At 35.5% G+C, this 14,343-nt stretch overlaps 1 protein-coding gene across 8 annotated transcripts in view; it reads left to right on the top strand.

The window, feature by feature from the left end:
• Positions 1-320: 320 nt before the first annotated feature.
• The window catches only part of EYA1 (EYA transcriptional coactivator and phosphatase 1), a 124,185-nt gene continuing 110,162 nt past the window's right edge, over positions 321-14,343 (top strand). For 4 of the 8 annotated variants that reach the window (XM_066578573.1, XM_066578571.1, XM_066578570.1 and 1 more), the window contains exons 1-2: positions 4,785-4,984; positions 7,160-7,287. In XM_066578573.1, coding sequence (XP_066434670.1) covers positions 4,950-4,984; positions 7,160-7,287 — 163 coding nt within the window. In that variant the 5' untranslated portion in view covers positions 4,785-4,949. Of the gene's footprint in view, positions 601-4,784; positions 4,985-7,159; positions 7,288-14,191; positions 14,258-14,343 lie in introns of those variants that run through there. The other 4 variants (XM_066578569.1, XM_066578566.1, XM_066578567.1 and 1 more) reach the window with 2 other exon arrangements.

Here is a 14,343-nt window from a genome sequence, read left to right as displayed (position 1 = left end):
AGACACAGCTATGGATTCATTTACATAATACAATTTTTGAAGCTCCGAGGTTAACTCCGAGAGCTCCAGCACACCATCACTCTGTCCAATTGTTATATTTCAACCGCTAAGATCTGAACAAGGGAATTGGTGTGGTTTGCCTTCCAAAAGGAGAAAAAAAAAAGCCCTCTGGCTACAAGAGCAGATCTACTTGAGAAACCAAACAAATAGGAGGGAAGAGGATTCTTTGTCTAAGGATCTGAGATTTTATCTTATTTACAGAGGAAGAAACTGACTTCAGTGTACAGTGTTATGGCCAGAGGCTCAGTGCTGCAGTGCAACAAGCAGGCAGCCAGCCCCTGCTTCTAAACTCCATGTGGAAGCTTCATTCTCTAATTCTCTCTCTCATAGCAGCTCGGCTTCAGTGCCTGGGACTTTAATCAGGATTTTTAACTATTTTCTTTTGGTTTCACTCTCCGGGAAAAGAGGACTCTGAGCTCTGATGTGCACTCCAGGACAGTGCAAAATAAAACTCCACTCTATTTTATCCTGGAATCGCCTTTTATAGGAATTGTGTGGGAGGAAAGCAGAAGTCAACCCCGAATGACTTCCTAAACTACTGTGAGTATACATTTCACCACCAAACTCCGGCTTTTTGATCAATTTCAAGTGAAAATTTTTCAACTTCATATCTTAGCTATAATACAAACAAAGCTAATTCTAAATAATTGGTTGTTTATTTTTGCAATTTTTTAATTTTTTTTTTTTGCATTTTGCTTTATTTCTTTATCATATGTAATGTGAAGCATATTAATACACTTAACAATGCAGGTTGTTGCAGTAAATTAGGCGGCATGTTAACTAAATATTCATCTTTTCCTCCAGTTTTTCTAAGATTATTATCATAATTATGTATTTGAGGTTTTATTTTAAAAAATAAACATGTAACTGTTTAACTGTAAGTATAGATAGCATGAAACTGGCCTACATGGGATATCTTGATCTATTACTATTAGGACCAATTCCATTATAGATTCATGTTCTTTCGGCAAAATATCCCAATATTGAAATAACAATTATACTAAATAGTATAATTAACATGATAAATATTTATAAAATAGAATAGTTACAAAATAACTTCACACAAATTCCATTTTTTTAATCATTTACATAAAATATAATTAGTAGATAGATATATAGACGGACGGATAGATTAATTGGATTAAAATCTGTATTCAATGAAATTCAATTTGATTTATTTGAAATTTGCTCCGATAACGTCACGGATGAGATTCTTAATGAAAATATACCTTAGCAGGTTTTTTGGTGATTTGATTATTAAACAAATGTATTCAAAGTGGAGAAAATGAGCTGTTTTCTTTGGAAAGATTAAAACTACAACTCGACAAAAATCACTTACTTTTATGTCAGCTGCAGTTATTTTGATAAGGCTGCTGCTTCCATTTTGAAAATCTCCTTGCGTTTGGAAAAAAAGACTATTTGTAATTATAGTCATTTTATAAAAAAAAATGCTTCAAGTAAGCAAAAATACAAGGCTTCAAACCCCATAATTTGTGTAGACTCTGCTTTTGCTTTGAAATTTTAAATCCTTTCCCATTTACAGTTTACGTTTCACAGAACGTTATTAACTTTTTGGCCTGATCCGGAGTTTTGCTGTCAGACGATTTTGATTTCATAATTTCACAAAGTATAATAAACACTGTAAAAGTCATGATTTCTCCTCCGCATCCTGAGCTCTGTGGTAGGGAAAATGTGAGAAAATGTGAACCTAAAGCCTTGTTTGATGATCTCGCGTAGCAAGTCTGCCTTCTGGAAATAATTTTTGGAGGTTGAAGTGCATGGTATTAACAGATTTAATGTGGCTATTCAATGGATTGGTGGGATACCAGGCGAAGTTTAACCCCTCCATCCCCACAGTGCCTCGGAACACCCCTTTAATTCTTCCCAGCCTTACAGAGGTTAACAAAAATGATTCTGTCAGCCAATCAGAGAAATTTCCATCTGTGAAGAATTATGTGTTTAATTAGTAAAAACAGGCAACTTAACTACCTCATTAACTAATCAGTACTCGAATTGGCTGCTCCTAAATTTACACCCGAGGACCTTGTTCCTGATGCACTGTGTGTCAGAGGCTGCTTGCTGACACTAGCATAAAATATAGTTTTCATGTAAAGAAGCAGGAGTCGCTTTGGTGCTTTTACGGTCCTTATATATTTTTGCATGTTGTCAGCTTTTAGGTCATATAGATTTCTTGTACAATGGAAATGGTCCATGTGTCTATCACCTATCAAGCAATAAGTGTGGGATCACTTTAGAATAACACATACAGTGGTGAAAAAATACATGTCAGCACTACCCAAAGATGAATTTTCCCTGTCTAGATTTCTTACCCCCTCTTCGACATCATAATTTTTTTTTTTTTTACCACGGACAGAAAGCGCACGAGGAGGGGAGGGGGGGGGGGGGTGAGCATGTGAAGTGTAGCATTTTGTAAACTGTAACTAATTTTGCTCACATCTGTGTCTAATTGTTGTCTGCCTTCACATTCTTAAGAGTCCATTTATTTTCTCTGGGCCACTATGTGGATTCAGCTGACCAGCCTAAGTGAGGATTAGTTGTCTTAAAGTTATTTTGATTAAGGAGTCATTTCTTCTTAATCTGGTAACACAGAACACATGCTCTAAATATGTATTTAAATACAATTGGATATTTTGTTTTCTTTTATAAAATAAACATATATACAGGAATGGTTAGATATTAGATTTGCATGTTTGTTATAGTGTTTTATCTTCTTTGGTACCCTCATATATATTATTTAAATGCGTCTATCTATATCTATCTGCACTTTCTATTTATAAATAGACTAAATTAATTACCAGGCCTACTTGATCTATGTGTCTACCTATCCAGGCCTACTTGATCTGTCCATCTCTCTATCTGTCCTTTATATATATATATATATATATATATATATATATATATCACTCTATTTCCATCCAACATTTATGATTCATACGTCCTTTAATATGTTGTCTAGGATTTTATGTAACTATGAATTAAAGTAATTAACAGGCCTACTTAATCTATGTGTCTACCTATCCAGTAATATGTCATCTATCTGGCTATCCTATATTTATCTCACCCTCTTTCCATCCAACCATCTATCATCCATATATCCTTCAATCAATCAATCTATCAGCTAAATTAATTTACAGGCCTTCTTGATCTGTCTGTCTCCTTACCCAGCAATCTGTCGGCTATCTATCTATCTATCTATCTCATATCTATCTATCTATCTATCTATCTATCTATCTATCTATCTATCTATCTCATATCTATCTATCTATCTATCTATCTATCTTACCTATTATTTATTTATAAATAGACTAAATCCAATTTACAAACATAGATGATCTATTTATCTATCACTACGTACACAAATTATTTCATACATACCGGTATTAACCTAAAAAATAAATAATTGTCCCACTTTTTTACTAAAAATAAGCATACGCATAAGACTCAGTCTATTTAACTCTACGTGCACACCTATGATGTATATGTCTAGAAGAATCGATTTCAGAGGGAGATGAACTATTGCCAATGTATATTACAATGTGCGTAATATTATAGGATTCATGAGAGGTAGTACGTGGAATAATAAAGGTGGAGTAGAAAAACATATCTTCAAATTAGCAATTCTTATATAAGAACAGGATTGTTTAGAAAATAATAGGCATTAGCAAAAGGACCCAAAAAAAGTGAAATTTTCTTGAGGGACTATATTGCACTTAAAATATCTCATTTTTACCTTTTGTGCTAAAAGCATCAAAGAGCCGTCAGTTGAGAATGAATGGAGGCACACATCAAAGTTTCTGGGCCTATAGACAATACGTTCCTGTTGCCTATGAAAAGTTTGTTTGTGCTTCCTAAAGCCAGAAGTCTTTCTACACCTTGGTCCTTATCACCTGTTTGCTGTATACACTGCCTGCAGTAATGCATACCATTAACAAGCTACTCATCTCCCAAACCTTCTCACCAAACTTTTCTGAGATCCAATCTCTGAGTCATCTCCATCCAAGTTAAAGGCAATATGCGTGAGATCCACAATATCGCGCACAAAAGAGAGAAAAGGAGCCTCATAGACACATACAAATTGCAAACTCACATCTACAAATACAAAGCCATTGAGTCATATTCTCTGTGAAGAAAAACATAATGCATGGGTTTTCTAAGGCAAGTACTGATTAAAGAACATACAAATCTTTAGCTGTTTACATTGTGTTTTCGGTGTTTACCTCTTGTGTGGGTTTTTCAGGTTTACCCAATAAGGTCGAGAAAAGTAGGAGGACTATAGAATCACATCCCAAATTACAGCCCCATTCCGGCATGGAACCTAGAATTTACCCTGTATAGTAGTAAATATGCTGTAAGAAGAAAGCTAGATGATAAAATTAGAATGCTGTCAAGAGTTAATGTGTCTGAGGGAGATATAGTTTACAATGGTCACAAGAGATGAAAGATAGGATGCTGCTCTTGGTTTAATGCTTCATCTACTTCTGTTCAGCATGATTATTGTTAATAGCTACCTTATCCATGCACCTTGTTCTAGCTACCTTAGAAAAACTGTTTTGCATCTTGATTGGGGGAGGGGTAATCCATTTTGCAGCTGTCATAGACCAATGATGAATCACTATCCCTGCCATTTGGCCGCCTTCCCCCTGACGGGGAGAAAGAGGAGGGGAACAGCAGGGAGAATCCACACTTCAGGCTTCTAACATGAAGACAAAATGACTCTACTGCCACAGTGTCTTCTTCTATGTGTAGCTTCTGTCTAGTATCAGTCTAGTGAGGTTCAACAGTGACTATCAATTTAGGCTGGAGTTGGATATTATAATAACACCCCTTGTATGTTGTGACTTCTAGGTATAAAAGAAAACGACTTTTATATGAGGTCAGATGTTGCGGCTTCTCCTTATCAAAGGTAAGCATTATTTTGATTGTCTTTCCTTTCCTTTCAAAACTTTACTAGTAATTAATCTCAATTTAATGATGTGGTCTGCTTGCTTTTATTATAGGATGTCTCTGGGTGAGCTAAAAAATGAGAAGCAATTTGTATGGAAATTACCTCTATTATTTTAACATGTTGTTGTGATAGATAGATAGATATGAGATAGATGGTAGATAGATATGAGATAGATAGATAGATAGATAGATAGATAGATAGATAGATAGATAGATAGATATGAGATAGATAGATAGATATGAGATAGATAGATAGATATTAGATAGATAGATATGAGATAGATAGATAGATATTAGATAGATAGATATGAGATAGATAGATAGATAGATAGATAGATAGATAGATATTAGATAGATAGATATGAGATAGATAGTATATAGATAGATAGGAGATAGATAGATAGATATGAGATAGATAGATGGTAGATAGATATGAGATAGATATGAGATAGATAGATAGATATGAGATAGATAGATATGAGATAGATAGATATGAGATAGATAGATAGATAGATAGATAGATAGATACTAATATTTGAGTAAGTTATCTGGGATCTATTATAATGTTAATGTATTGTTCTTCTTCACCAATGTTATATATGGCCTAAATGTATTTGTGTTCCTAATGTTTCAACAAGTCTGGACCATTATAAAGCATATATATCTATCTAAATACATGTATCTATCTATCTATCTATCTATATGTATATATAGATAGCTATAGATAGATATAGATATATAGATATATACTGTAGTATGCATAAAATATGTGTCAATTCCTTTTAATATCACCTGTGCTGTTTGGCACTAATCTTATAATAAGGCTGACACATCTTTTCTATAATTAGAAAGCCATAATAACCTTGCAAAAGTTATGCAAAGTGCACAATGATCTTTTGCATCATGTGTATCACGCAGCTGTCTATTATGCTTATTATATTTGCTCTTTTTGCAGTTTGCCACAAAATATTCATACATCGTGAAAAAAAATTTAAAATGACATAAAATGATGATACGTGCCCGTCCATTCTTTGTTTTTAGCTTTAGGAATAGAACTATTATTTATTTTGGTACCATTCAGAAAGTCTAAACCGCTTTGTGCCGGGGACGTATTGTGATGCAGTCTTATTGCCTCAGTGACAGCTGAGCTACTGCACTGTAGTGAAATGGTTGTATGGATTCACTGTATGTTGGTCTTAGCCTTTTTCAATTGGGCACGCTTTATGTAATCCACAAAGCAAACAACTGAGCAGACATAATAATGCTTTAATGCTGCATTTGTTTCAACGGAAACAGAGGAACAATTAACTAGTTTGCCAGAGTAAACACGTGCATCATGAATACCCCATTTGCTGTCACAGGACTGCAGGCTGCATCAATTGCTTCTAGTGTTTGTAGACCCTTTAAAACACAATTGGATGATAAATCATGGCAGCTTGTGAGTGCTGAAGGCTAATTCAATGACAGTAGGCTGTTTGCACTAATAGGCTGATAATGCAGATGATTATCTATATTAGATGGCAGGAGGAGGGTTAATACAATAGCATATTGAATGGGCACAGTCACATTGATCGCAGGCCAGTCATCTCTACTTTTAGTGCAGCAACTGGTCATTTTTTATGAATATTGATATTTAGAAAGTAGTAATAATATTATTATAACATACAATGTAACAACGGAGAGCATACTGTAACATTTATATTATTATATAGTAAAGCACACATGCAATATTTACAAATAATATACAGAGTAACCTCAGATTTGTTGTATCACATGTTAGCATTAAAATAGTTCCATTGCAGTCGAGTTGTAGTAATAATAATAATAATAGCTAATTATTATTATTTTATTGTGTTTAAGAAGTGTAATAATCATTAAATATATTATTATATTGGAAGATATGGTCTAGAGTTTATTTACCATCTGCTTTTAAATTTCAGTCTTCACAATAGCAAAATCTTAGTTCATTATGGTTAAAGCAAAAGCAACAGGCTGTGTTTCTTATGGTATGGAGCCTTGAACATATGGTACAGCAATGCACTAATAGATTTCTTTCTTTGGCCAGGGGGGGTGAGGGGGGATTAGCTATGATAGCTGTCCATTGTATTCATGGCTGAAATTGGCTTCATTTCAGGTCTATGGAAATGCAGGATCTAGCTAGTCCTCATAGTCGACTTAGTGGCAGTAGTGATTCTCCCAGTGGGACAAGCCTTGATAACTCACACATAAACAACAATTCCATGACACCAAATGGCACAGAAGGTAAGTGGCATGAAGTTATGGGGTATCCATTGATAGTTTATTTTATGGAATTGAAAGGAAAGGTTCATTAAAGAAAAAGAACCCTGAATCAAATTATATACAGATTAAGACAATAATAAAATGTACATAAAATAAAAAGCATAATATGCATTTTTTGTTTGATGTGTACTAAGAAACAAAGTTTTTGCATAGTAGATAAAAACGTATCAGTCTGATCCAGCTGATCTCACACTATGGTAATGCTGAATACTATAATAATTATTCATATCACTATACTGGGAGGTTTATTTTACATTTCACCATCTGCTTTTAAATTTCAGTCTTCATAATAGGCAATAGCAAAATTATCTTTCAAAGGCTGCCAAAATTGTATTATAATCTATTTAACAAAACATGTATTGTAGTTACCTTGAAATAACCCAACATCACTTGGAGGGATATTAAATAGCCATTCATGCTGTAGACCTGTGGAGCATTTGTTTGAATAGAAGAACTTTGATTGGGTACTTATTATATTGTGGTCTTGCAAATAAGACGTTGTACATCAGTGATTATGAAATGAATAGGTATGCACAATGTAGCTGGTTCAGACCATGTCCTTGGTGGACATCATCATGGAGGCTAATGCTTAGATTGGGAGTCTGTAACCTGTGGATTGTAATAAACTTTGGCCTCAAGGTTCTCATGTAGTCAGTGGCAAGCTAGAAGTATTCTTGACAAGTCAGGTGTCTAAAGCTGGCCATACACATAAGATTATGATCAGCCAGTATGCAACCGATCAGTCGTCCATCGATATGTTCGTAGAAATGAACTTACCAGCAACAGGCCAGACTGAACGGGCAAATTGAGCACATGATCTACCAAAAACCATGCAATGCTGTTGCACATAGAAGCAAATGATTGGCCATATTTGGCTGATATCCTATCATACACATTGAGTTTCAATCGGCAATGGCCAACAAGTTCCAATCTGCAACATCATATTTTCAGCAGACAGAAGTCTGTTGTCGGCCATAGAAAATGATGATTTGTCTAAAATTTTTAACTCATGGAGGACAGAAATTTTGGATGATTTTTATCTTATGTGTATGGGCAGCCTAAAGCTTTATATTTGTTTTGTGGGATAAGTTATGTGTTTGGTTTATACTGCTGTGATTCACTAAATCTTGTGGTGATAGATTAAGAAGTAGGTGACCTACTGTATAGGTAATCCATAAATGTCTACATTTAGCATTGCATAGATATATATTTCAAAGCTGCTGGACAGCTTGCTACCAGATGGGCAGAAGACCATTTGTATAGATATAACACATTGTGTAGGCCTCTATATAGGTACTAAATGTTTGTGGGCTTCCATTAAGCTGAATATGGGATCACCTCTCTTTTATGACCCTGTAGAGCATAATTTCTAGAGGTCTTCCAAATGTTGCCCACTTCAAGATGCTTATTGGTTGTTTCTTTAATGCTAGAAATGGGTGAAAATGTTACATTATGAGGTTCTTTTTGAATAATTTCACTCTAACAGCTAATATCTCTGCATGTCATACTATAGTGGAAGAGCGTGGAAAATGCCCAAAAAACCTGAAAAAGTTTTTGTTAGGATGCCTTCGGATGGGCAGACTTGGTGGCAATTGTGTATCAAAATCTACATATGTTTAATGCGGATTTTGGTGCAGATTGGACTGCTAATTCATGTGGCTTTCACCCCTGTGGGTGTGAAATCTACAGTCAGAAACTGCAACCTTTCTGTAACGACATGAACAGTGCAGCACGCTCAAATCTGTCATGTCTGAATGTCCCCTAAGTATTTAGTCAAGCATTATCCTAAGTTTCATTCAATATAAATTTTCACTATGAATCGTTTCTGCAATGTCGGCTTAAGAATGTAGTAGAAACAGATATTAGTTACATAAAATGTAATAAAAAATGATCATTTTATTTTAGCACTAACACAAATAACTTTTTGGACCCTTGAATTAAGGTTACACATTTTAGAAAGCAGAGATTATTCTCACATTTTACAGTGTTGACTCCCAAACATTGTATTCTCATTATCACTGCCACTTTTCCTGAACCGAATGATCATCTATGATGACCCCCAAGAGCAGCTGTTTTTTTCAAATGTAATATTTGCCTCCTAAGCAGTCTTACGTGTCACTGACGTTGCTGGGTTATATGTTTACTAATGTAAGAAGCATAGAACACTTCACAATTATGTCATTAGTCATGGGGCAACGACATATGTGTCATAGCTATAAGTGGATCATGATGATTGTAATGCTTTGGTCTATCTGGGTCTAGGCTGAAGCCTACAGATTGTCTAAGGGGCTCATGAACTAAATACCCTATTAGATGTTAAAGCCGGAGTTTCATTTCCAGGACTCACTTAGATATTGTTATATACAGTATATAGAACATGCACTCCTATCCATGTAAAGGGCATTATTTCCTACATCTCCTGCCTTTTCATGCCATTTTCTTTCTTTCTTTATACCGATGTATTGATTTTTTACATATCACCACTATTCTGATAAACTATTTACATAGCAATTCCATAATATAATAATACTCTCATCACCATTGCTCTCATTGGCTACAGGAATGATCTGGGGACATTCGGATCCCTCATGGTCCTCCCCTTCTGCGTCAACAGAAGTTTGTAATGGGGATCTCATTTGCAGACTACACACTACCATCACTAGTCTGTTGACGGAGCTGGACACAAACCACATAGCACTGAATTTCCTATATGGCCTGTCAGAAGTTCCATTAATATCTGTAGCTAAATGCAATCCCAGTAAAAAGATCACATTAGGGAACAAATATTTAACCAATTCACTAAGTTTTTGTACTAAGCTAAAAGTAGACATGTGACTAGAGATGAGCGAGCGTGCTCGTTTAGGACAATTACTCGATCGAGTATGGCTTTTTTCGAGTAACTGCCTACTCGGGCGAAAAGATTCGGGGGCGGCGGGGTGGAGTGGGGGATAACAGGGGGGAACAGGGGGGAGCTCTCTCTCTCTCTTCCCCACCACAACCCCCCGCTCACCCCCGGCGCCCCCCGAATCTTTTTGCCCGATTAGGCAGTTACTCGAAAAAAGCGATGCTCGCTCGAGTAATTGCTCTAAACGAGCACGTTCGCTCATCTCTACATGTGACTCGTTCATAATCCAACTCTTTATCATCAAATACCATACACAGAAAGAAGAACACAAAAATCACATTTCAGACACCTTCATCTGTACAGGATCGTTCCACGCAGACATTGTTTAGAAGTCAGTAATCAGAATTGACTTGGACAGCGAGGACCAAAAAAACTTTTAAAACCCACATACTCTAGACTGATGAAAACAAGTGTCTAATAAACTGTTTGATTGAGTATAGATTCATTTTTTGAATTGCTGCTTATATATCGATAACATATTCCTCAGCTCTGTACACAGATCGTCACCACTCACACCAGTCCCTCTCGAATTCCTTCCATTCACTACAGTCAAATTCATAGGAAGCCAGTTAACCCATCAGTGTGCCTTGTAAGGTGTGGGTGCAAACGAAAGGACCTGGAAGAAACACACACAAGCCCCGGATAACACACACAGTCCTTGTTGATATTGCCAAAACCAAACTTGAACCCAGTGCTGTAAAGCCCCCTGCTGACTGCAGTACCACACCTGCCTATTGTCTTACAGTATATCAAGTATGAATGCAGCAAACATTAACTTGACGCTGAGGCTCAATGCACATGGGTGGGATTTTTTGGTGCTGAAAAATTGGTCTTTTTTTTCTCAATTTTTATTTGATTTTCTCGCGTTTTAGCTTTGTTTACCTGTTTTGCATGCGTTTTTCACACACATAAAAAATAGCTTTTTAGTTCTCTTTTTTTTTATTGATTGTTCCAATCGTTAGATGCATTAAAAAGAGATTGCATTCACATTCTGTAAATGCAATCCATTATTTAATTATTTTTTTTTTTTTAAATGACTAGAATTGGCAAATCCCATATGAAAATTGCACCAAAATAGGACGTTCTGCGATTTTTATTACTCAGACTGTTCATTTGGGTTTAAAAAAAAGCAAATGTGAATATCCGCATTCAAATGAACGTCTTCTATTTCCGTGCAATTTCGGACCAATTTATTTGAATTGAAAATCAAGTGAAAAAAACGGCCCGAAAAAATCAGTCTGAAATCACATGAAAATAATAAAACCCATTCATTTAAATGCTTTATTCACACCAGTGATTTTTCACCTGGACCGATAGTCCGAGTTAGAAAAATCACTGCATGTCCTATTCTTGTCTGATTCTTGGTGTAATATGTAGTGTCCTGCACATCGGGCAACAGACGGACAGAGTGTCTATGAGCTCTGTAATGATGCCTGTGTGCATGACCCTTAAAGTTTTAAATGCACATTTGCAGCAAATGTTGACTTTTTCAATGGTTTTTGTTGTGTTAGGTGTCAAGTTAAACTTTGCTGTGACTGTTCATCTAATGTGCTAAGTGTCATGTTAATGTTTGCTACATCTGTACGATGCAGGTCCAATTCTAGGTCACAGTTTAGAAAAAATAAATTAAGATAGTAAACTGCTTTTTTCCGACTTAATCCCATTTTGGTCTTACTTCTTACTTTTAATCTGCAGGATTTTCTTAACCTACATTTGTAGCAATTCTTAACATGACCGACATGAAGTGTTAATCAGCAGCATTGTAGTATACTATAGTTATCATTTCACGTTAAATGTCAAGTTAAAGTTTGCTGGATCTGTAACTTTACTTTCCTAGTAGCTGAGAACGTTTTGCTATACTGTAGTCGAGGTCTTGCTGGGACATTAAATGTCAAGTTAACGTTTGCTGCATCTGTAACTCTAGTCTCCGAATAGAAGGCAACTTTTTTTTACTATACCATAATTGAGGTCTAGCTGTTATTTTTTGTACCATACACTGGTTGATTTAGCGTTACTTAAATATTAATACTCATGCAATCGCTCAACGGCAAAGTTCTTGAGGAATGATTTTGATATGATCAAGAGATCTAATATTTTACGCTTTGCTTCTTGTAGATAATTGGAAGACGTGTCAATGCCAATTCTAGAAAAACATTATACCTTAGATGGATAGATGTATTATTGAACTGAAATCCCCTTTTATTTTTCATGTATCCACTTTCAACTTCCTGATATTTGCCATTATTTGGCTTCCTCGACTGTATTTTCTGCCGTTTTTTATTATTTTATTATTTTTTTTAAATTGTGAAAATTATTTTACCCTTTTATTGAAATTTCTTTTATTGCTCTATTATATCTTTATGGAGTTTAAAGTCATTTGTCCCCAAGATTTTATTGACTACTGATTATGTCGTTCCATTAGAAAGAATATGGCATTAATAAAATGATTTTTTTCCTAAAATGATCTCGCCTCATAAAACTAGTCCCTTATAAGTTTAAGGTCACTCTGATTTCTCCATTAGAGCCAAACACAGAGAAGGATTCTCATTTTACATGATTTATACCACTTAAAAGATGTGATATAAATAGATGTAAATCTTCTGGAGACGTACAATTATCTTCATACTAAAATCCTTGATTCTCGCAGTGAGTTCTTATGTGGACCTTTCACATAAAAATTTTTCAGATGATATCTGTAATGTTCTACGCTGTTAGTATGGGGAGCCCTTGCCAGCACTTCACTGTTCTTCATTGTTTCAAATCGAGATAAAAAACACAGTTCAGTCAAAGTTGAATTTTTATGATACTACTTATTTTTGCTGTTAACCGTTTCATGCTGCAACGTGTGTGCAGTATTCAAGTATTCAAGTATTTATCACCTAACTGTGCCAGGGTCACGCAAACTTTTTAGTTTACATTCTTGGACCGATTGGCTGAGGACGTCTCATAATTAGTCTTTAAACGCTTCCCATTGATTCGTGTGATTTTAGCTGATGTATACTATTACCATCATAGATAGAGTTTTTTCAGAATTAAAAAAAAATTCAGCACTTCGACTTAAAAAAAGTGCTATTGTAAACAGATGTGTTGCGATCTGTTTTTGTATGATTTAGGTCAATGGGTGACAGATTGGGCAATTGATTGACAAATTTTGCAGTAGATAATGTAGATTATGTTAAAATTCTAGTTAGAATTTCCATCATTTTTGGGAATGTGGTTTTTCTTCTAACTCTGTTTCATTGCTAATGTAATTTAATCATCAGTTGTCCAATCCTTCTTGATCAATTGAGAAATGTAAAAAATTAAATGGCACAATTTTTTCAATTATTAGATTGTTGCCATTCTGTTCATGTGTATCCACAAACAGTTCACTAATTTGCATAGAAAAATATGTTCAGTCTTTAGCATTCCACATAGATATAAAGCTGTGACAATTGGAATCAGTTGCTTGTAGAGATGAGCGAGCATGCTCGATTAAGGAAGTTACTCAAGCGAGCATTGGCATTTTCAAGTAACTGCCTGCTCGTTCGAAAAGATTCGGGGGCGACGGGGGAGAGCGGGGGGGATCTCCCCTCTCTCCCCTGCTCCCCCCGCAACCCCCTGCTCACCCCCGCTGCCCGCTGAATCTTTTCAAACAAGCAGGCAGTTACTCGAAAATTCCGATGCTCGCTCGAGTAATTTCCTCAACCGAGCATGCTCGCTCATCTCTAGTTGTTTGCATTGCAATTTTTTTTAATATATTTCACAAAGCTTTGGTTTCTTTTATATTTTTGCATTCTTTATAAAGAGGTGCTCACAAATAGTCCATCTGGGCAAAAGTACAGGAGTGGAGGAAGCAGTAGGGCAGCCGGCTTCAACTAATTCCAAATGATGAATTGTTTTTAGAAAAAAAGTATTATTAAAGGAAGATATTCTTGCAATAATGCCCAACTGGTTCTTTTGTTTGCCTTTTGCCTTCAGGGGACAGCATGACTCTTCTGAACACTGCAGACTGGTTGCTATGTGCTAGTACACAGACCACTGCAGGTTTGTGTACATTTTATACACAAATATACTATTAGCATGCATTGTATGATATTTCCCTAATCTATGACACTGTTGAGATATTTGTC

Source organism: Eleutherodactylus coqui, chromosome 9 (genome assembly GCF_035609145.1).
Source record: "Eleutherodactylus coqui strain aEleCoq1 chromosome 9, aEleCoq1.hap1, whole genome shotgun sequence".
NCBI lineage: Eukaryota > Metazoa > Chordata > Amphibia > Anura > Eleutherodactylidae > Eleutherodactylus > Eleutherodactylus coqui.
The sequence above is the reverse complement of the archived record's forward strand: the minus strand, read 5'-3'. Positions and strand labels throughout refer to the sequence as shown.